The sequence below is a fragment of the Callithrix jacchus genome, chromosome 17 (genome assembly GCF_049354715.1).
Source record: "Callithrix jacchus isolate 240 chromosome 17, calJac240_pri, whole genome shotgun sequence".
Taxonomy (NCBI): Eukaryota; Metazoa; Chordata; class Mammalia; order Primates; family Cebidae; genus Callithrix; species Callithrix jacchus.
Window position 1 is genome coordinate 21,457,487 of NC_133518.1, and position 7,807 is coordinate 21,465,293.

The 7,807-nt window shown below is 31.2% G+C and overlaps 1 protein-coding gene across 1 annotated transcript in view; it reads left to right on the top strand.

The window, feature by feature from the left end:
* The window catches only part of SI (sucrase-isomaltase), a 93,469-nt gene extending 86,056 nt beyond the window's left edge, over window positions 1-7,413 (top strand). Inside the window, exons 46-48 of the mRNA XM_035278127.3 lie at window positions 3,354-3,403; window positions 3,916-4,083; window positions 6,873-7,413. Of these exons, the coding sequence (XP_035134018.2) occupies window positions 3,354-3,403; window positions 3,916-4,083; window positions 6,873-6,941 (287 nt within the window). The 3' untranslated portion in view covers window positions 6,942-7,413. The remainder of the gene's footprint in view (window positions 1-3,353; window positions 3,404-3,915; window positions 4,084-6,872) is intronic.
* The last annotated feature ends 394 nt before the right edge of the window (window positions 7,414-7,807 follow it).

The following is a 7,807-nucleotide window of genomic DNA, read 5'->3' on the forward strand; positions in this document are numbered from 1 at the left end:
AACAGTTAGGGTAACATTTCTAGGCTTTATGGCTAACTTTGGGGGAAGGATTCTATTTTCTATGAGCCACCTTTGGCAAAAGGAATTCTGGTTTCTATGACTAGAGAATAAGGGGCAAGAGACAGGAGTTCAGGATAAGGTCAGAGAGAAAATTTGCTTCTGGGACATTTATTTTGAAGAATTACTTTTTGAGCCTGAAAATTCACAAGTGGTGTCTTCTACAACTAGGTGGTAGTCTAGAAACCAATCTCAAGTAAATTTGATTTATGTGATTTATGGCTACTATTTTTACTTGTTTGCTTTTGTTATTAGTATTTAGCATTTTTTAACATGAGGCAATATATTTTAATTTTAATGGAATAAGCATAGATTGCTCCATTCATAGTTATTCCTCAAGACCATACTAAACCTCTAAACTCCCCACCGTGTGAGACCCCTTAACCATTGTTATCAGAAACACCCGAGGCAGCTTGCAAAGAATGCAGGTCGTCGGACTCTTCTAAGTTTCATTAATTTTATGAGAAACTCAGAAATCTCCCATAGGAGATTTTTATGCCATATGTAAACACTGATGGCGGACAGGTTTACTGACTGCCATTTATTCACTACTACTAGATGAACATTCTGAAGATTTTCTTGACACAAACTTTAGTCATAAAAACTAATATCTGTGTGAAGTTGACAGTCCTCTACAATTGAAATAACTTATCCAAAGATAATCGCTTTTTCATTAATAGCAAAGACATACATCTTTTATCTTTTCAGGTAAATCATAGTTAATATTCTGTAACCGTAAGAAATAACCCATTAGTAAATAAGTATCATAAAGTTGGTATAAGAATTATATGCTAGAGAGAAAGACTCTTGGTAAAAAATAAATCTCTCTTTCTAACATTTCATGACTTAGAAAGTGAAGGTATGAACATGAGTTAGTCCTTTGCTTTTAGACCTCTGACCTTCCTTCATAGACCTCTGAGAGTCTATGAAATTTTCAGTCTCTTTGTGTCCAGCAGGAAATTTGCCTACTGTTTTCCAGCGGCATGAAGTTTAGGTATCCAAAATTTGTCTTGGGATCTTTGACTCTCACAACTTAACAAATTAAGTCCATTCATTTTATCAGTTAGGTAGATAAAGCTTGTCTTAGAATTTTTTTCTCCAGCTCTTCCTATCAAACTAAGGCATAGATAAAAAACATTGCTGTGGCCTTTACCCTATTCAACTTTCATAATGGACTTTATGTAATCACTGGAAAGTACCTGAGCATAATGCAAACATTTCTCTATGATCTCCTCATGGAAGTATAAAGAATTGTTGGGGTGTTTTTGCCAATTATGTCTACTTATTTTGTTATGTTTCACAATCTCAGTATATTTGCTGTAATTAAGTGTAAATATTTTAAATGGTCCCTTGAAATTTCTTGAGTTAACAGCAATAACCATATATAGCAAACGCTTACCCTCTAGATTTGTTAGATCAGAATCTACAAAGACATATTCCCTCACAGAAAACACAACAATCTAGTTGATGGTCATCCAATTTGAAATGATTTTTTTCTTTTAAACAATTAAGTTCAAATTTTGTGATATATTATAATGTGGTAACAAATTATCTTAAAATAATTAAAGGTAAATCAAAATGAACTTCTCCTGTGAGCCTTAAGTAAATTTTGACCATTCTAGATTAATAAAGCTAGAGCTTAGTAAAATGTTAGTTTTTCTACTCATCTTAATGAAATAGATACACGTGTACCCTTGACTAAGATCATATGTGAGATCTTTCTTCCTCTTATTTGTTAAAAACAACAAAGCTGCCCTTATCTTCCTAATAGTTGTCACTTTGGCTTTCTTACCTCAGAATTCTACACTTAAAAGATTGTTTATGAAAGCTTAAGTTGTAATTGGATATTTGAAAATTAAACTAAAATGGCTGAAGAATATCAACACTAATATGCCTTGTAATACATATTAAATTAGCCATATATTAACATATATAAAAATGTTCTTGGCAGAACATCCATTTTAATATAGGTAAAATCAATAGCAAATTAATTTTAGTGAATTAATGAATACAGTCCAGATGCGTGTGAGTAGAGGATTAAAATATGTTGCTTTTTCAATGTTACCCCAATATTTGTTTTATTTATTTGACTCTACTTTGCTCTATCTTATGTATGCTTATAAACTTTTTTTTTTTTTTTTTTTAACGTAGGAACGCAGTCTTAGAAGTCAAGGAAACGGCTTGATTTCAGACCTTGACATTGATTAGTATTTCTTTTTTTGCTTTTGGCAATTTATTTAACTACTTTGAAAGTCACTTTACTCTTCTACACAGAGGGAATAATAATAATCACATATCTTTGAGAGTAAATGTAATAAAATATTTAGAATTTAGTAAGCACTTAACTTCATGAGTTAACTTGCTAAATTAGTAAGCACTAAACAAGTAATTAGCAAACACTTAACAAGTTTTAGCCTAGGATTATTATTAGAATGGATTTTAAATATGGCAAGATTATACTTCTAACTAGTCATAGTGTCTCATGACTGCAATCTCAGTTCTTTGAGAGGCTAAGGCAGAAGGATCATTTGAGTCTAGGAGTTCAAGACAAACCTGGGCAACATAGGGAGAACCTGCCTCTACATAAAAAGAAAAAAAAATTAGAAAGCCAGGCATGGTAGTGCATGCCTGTAGTTGCAGCCACTCAGGAGGCTGAGGTGGGAGGATTGCTTGAGCCCAGGAAGTCCAGGCTGCAGTGAGCCATGATTGTGTCACTGCACTCTAGCCAGGGCAGTAGAGCCAGACTCTGTCTCAAAAAATAAAAAATAAAAAATAGTGATTGTACTTTAGATAAAGAGGCGTTAATAAACCTATGTTTTGTCAGTTTAATTTTAGTTGACCTGTAACAATTTAGTTTTTTTTTTTTCAAATGACACTAGAGTGTGTTGCAACCATATTATTTTTTCTTTATATTATTTTGTCAGTCACTAAGGTGGCAAGTAAGTGTCCACTATTATCACTGAATTCTGTTTATTTTGTACTACTTGTGCACTTCTTGCCACCTTCCCAGTGCTGTACCTGAAAGTGATTTAACCTGTCATGAGTTATTGTTACCCGCTACATACACATACCACCTAGCTTGTGTTTTTAGGACCTTACCTGATGACTCATTTTTTATTTCCAGAGCTCCTTGCATTGTATCTGAATTAGTCAAATAGTCTTAGAGAAAAAATAGGTACACCTTGATATACTATTTGCTACTTTTTATACCGGGAAAGACAAACAAAGTATACAGGTATTAACTATGGTTCTTCTTTGGAAATAGCAATACATCACTTTTTGTTCTCTCTCTATAGATACCTATGAAAGAGACCTATATTTTTATGTACAATTTAATTTAAACAAGGTATGTAAGATTATTTATATGGAATTTTGTTAAAGAATATTTGAAGTTCACAGCTGGGTGGGGTGGCTCACGCCTGTACTCCCAGTTCTTTGAGGCTGACGTGGGAGAATTGCTTGAGTCCAGGGATTCAAGACCTGTCTGGACAAATTAGTGGGAACCCGTCTCTATAAAAAATTAGCCAGGTATGCTGCCATGTTACTGTAGTCCCAGCTACATGAGAGGCCAAGGCTAGAGGATCGCTGGAATCTAGGAGTTCGAGATGGCAGTGAGTTATGACTGCACCACTGCATCCAGCCTGGGTGGCAGAGGAGACCCTGTCTCAATAAATAGATAAATAAATTTAAAAAAAGGAAGAATATTTTAAATTTTATTTATGTTTATTATATAAAATACCTTATACCAAATGCACAAATAATTTATTATATGTGAAATATGTTTGGTTAACATTTTTAAAGATTGAATTGATTTTGTAAATAAAGAGCTCATGTTATTCCTTTTTCTTTATCTTATAGACCATCTTAACAAGCACTGTATTGAAAAGAGGTTACATAAATAAAAATGAAATGATGCTTGGGGTCATTAATGTATGGGGGAAAGGACCAACTCCCGTCACAGCGGTTACTCTAACATATAATGGAAATACAAATTCGCTTGCATTTTCTCAAGACAATAACAAGGAGGTAAGTGATGTAATAAAATATTTTTTCAAAAATATACTATTTAAATCATCTATATGGACTTCTTGTGTCTCTCATCCCTAAGAAACATAATTATGAGTCAATTATGACATTCCTCATGTATTTCTTTTCATTAGGCCTCCATATTTATTTCCTTATCATTATTCTTAGTAAGCTGTCATACAAATCAATCTAATGACATCTTTTTTTTATTATTCTGATTCAGTCAAAGCACAATTAAATTAAAACTTTAAATAACTGTTATCCCTATATGATAAAGTGCCTCTGAATATGTTTTAAATAAGATATCTCTATTTAAACATTACATATGTCTTGAAAATATATTTGAAAATTCTTGCAAACTTAATAGAACTGTCAGCATTCATTAATACAAGAGTGTGATACCTGTGATTGAGACGCTATACGAGGAGTCAGGATTCTTGTGTTAAAGCATCATTGCTGCCAATAATTAGCTCTGTGAACAAAAAACTTCAGGCCTATTTTTTTTTGTTCAATTGAATAAAAAAACATGCAAGTAAACAATCGATCTCTTAAGCTCCTTCTAACTTTTGTGCACCTTTGGCTTGCAAAGGTGAATTTCAAACACATCTCATAGAAAACAGCCAACTGTTGTAAATGTTTGCTTCGAGTTTACTGCTATTTATGCACTTCTAAAACTGTAAACGCGTGTAAACCCACCCTTTCACTTTTAAACTTAGATAAAAACAAGGAGCCACTAATCAGCCACATAAGATAAACTTAACATCCGAAATAGACAGTTATTTGACTAACTTGAACCTTAAAAACAAACAAAAAAAGTCATCTTAAACACAGTCCTCAGTGCCTGTAGAGGTCATGGGAGGTCAGAGTTAAACAGCACCTGTTGAAACGTAACACCCATCCTACTGTTACTCCTGTTTTGTAGATAAGTGTGGTTTTATCTTTAATGTGGAACTATGTTTTCCTTACTACTTTTGCATAAAACTTGCCATTTTTCTTAAAACTATATCAAGGTTGGGAAATTATATTTTATATTTCCCAACCTTGAAATACTTAATGTCCTTCTTTGGTAAAATAAAAGTTGATATGTTAGTGCCTTACACTCATTTTTTTTCTTTTTAAAATTTTACTGGTTTATATAATTCCAAAATAAGAGAATCATTGATTTAGTCCAGTAGTCTTATGTGGCTAAAAAAGAAATTAGGTCCCTAAAGAAGGAAATTAATTCCATAAAATAAATAATAGTTATCATTCACAATTAGAAATCAGTTTTTTTTGCACTATCCAATGTTCAATCAGATAAAGAAAAGATGGTTTGCCTTATATAATATCTTACCCTTTATTTATTATTAAAATGGTAAAAATTAGGCTCACAATGCTTATGGAAAAAATAAAGTAAATAAACAATGCCAGGTAACATATTTTGATATTTTTGGGTGTTATTTCAAGGTCATATTGATCAAATATGTAGCATAAACACAAACCATATAAAATATATTTTTACTCTCTTTAAACACATTCACAAAGAATTTTCAGTGTTCAGAAGAAATATTTGACAGTGTTATGTTACCTCAGTGATGAAGAAATGTACATTTTCTTTAAGCAAGAACTCTGGGCAGTTTCTTCTAAGTGAATTTAAATAAAATCAATATTTATGAGCAATTACCATTTTCTAAGCTTTTATAGATACATAGGAAATTGAGATGGTCTCTTTCTCAATTTCTTTCTCTACCCTGCTTGCCTTTAATTTATGAAAGAGATTATTAAATTGCTCTAGCAATTTAATTTCAAAACATTTTTCTAGAAACAATTATATCCAGCTGATTTTAGTAAAAGGTATTGGAAAGGATGTGGTGTATTTCTTGCTTTCTACTTTTAAGTAAAAAAAAATAATAGTTTAGGTTTTGTTGTAAGATGAATCTGCTTTAAACCTGGCTAATGAATACTCAGGCAATTATTTAACTATTACTTTTTAAATTATTTTATCAAGTGTGGTAAATTAATCCAAATATGCTGTGCTTTAAGGAAGATTAAATTGTATAAAGCACTGAGGAGAGTGCCTGGTATGTGATAGGTAATAAAGGATTCATCTGTCTTCTCTTGCATATTTGATAACTGAATCCAAACTTTCTGAGCTAAAGCACAGAAAACCTTGTCAGTTCATTGGGCAAAATGCAGCAATGTAATATCTCCTGAAATAATTATATCATAAAACTATGACAGAAGATCATTTGGCTACAGCAATTTAATTAATAATTTCCATAATTAGCCTCTCTATAGTCTACTTCAGATTATCTCCAGTGAAATAAAGTAACACATGCAAAATTGAATCATTGGCAGTATATTAAGCATCATAAAGTCTTTTTCGATTGAGGTAAAAGAACACATACTTTTAAATCTCAACTTTGTTTGAAAATGGCTGGATAATACTTGGCAAAGGGTAGCATAGAGATTCATGTATTGCAGTTATAAATAGCTCCATATTTATGAATTATGTAAAGAGTAAAGTCATAGAAATCAATAAATTTGGCTAAGCGTTTTAGGTTTTTTAGTATCTTTTAACAGCAACTCTACCTTTCTGGGATTTATTTTAACCTTAGGTAAAATGGGTAGTTGGGTGAAATTGTTGCTGAAATGATTGCAAACTTTCCCCAAGTAAAATTTCCTCAAGATAGAAAAGAAAAGATGGGTATATATTATTTACTTAGAATACACTTTTCTGAAATAGCATTCATTAAAATAACAGAAATATAGTTCTGATCAAACCAGTAATTATCATTTTAATTTTTTAGATACTAACCATTGATCTGACCAACTACAATGTTACTCTAGATGAGCCAATAGAAATCAACTGGTCATGAAGATCACCATCAGTTTTAGTTTTCAGTGGGAGAAAACACCAGGATTCAAGTTTCACAGCACTTACAACTTCCCTCTTCATTTGGTTCTTGTACTCTACAAAATACAACTTTCATAACGTGGAAAAGCTATTTCACAGCATACATCAATGATAATGCTAATTTTGTTATATTCATGTGACTTGGATTCAATTTTAAGACATTTAATAAAATTTTAATAGTTCTATTTATACTATTAAGTTTCAGCTGCAATTGTAAATTAGTTACTAAACATATATGACATAGCTAAGATATAATTCAAACTACTGATTTTTAAATTAAACCAATTTTTGTGTAATTGTAAATTGTATGTTATATTTTATCAATGTTTACCAGATTTAATATATGTGACAACAATTATCACAAGATTTAATTATTTCTTAGTATGTATATTTAATTAGAAAAAGAGAATAAAAATATGTAAGTGTATAAAATACGCATTTTGTCTTTATTTTCCTAATGGAAATTGTCTTAGCTTGCACTACTATAACAATGTATCATGGACTGGATGGAATAAACAATAAACATTATTTTCTTAGAGATTTTAGTGTCACACTCAACAAGATTAAATAAAAAATAGCACACACTAGAAGAACTTACAGGAAGTATCTTGCTTTCAAGACTTAAAGTTCCTAGAAAAACACTACCTGTGACTATTCATTAGCATCAACATAAGAAATGTTGAATGTGACACTAAAATCTCTAAGAAAATAATATGATCTACTAAGAAACTAGTCAACTTTTGAAACTATGGCACTCTTAAAGATTATTCCTTCTTTCTGGGATAAAGTGTCAAGCTTTTCTTTTTTTCTTTTTATAATATTATAATA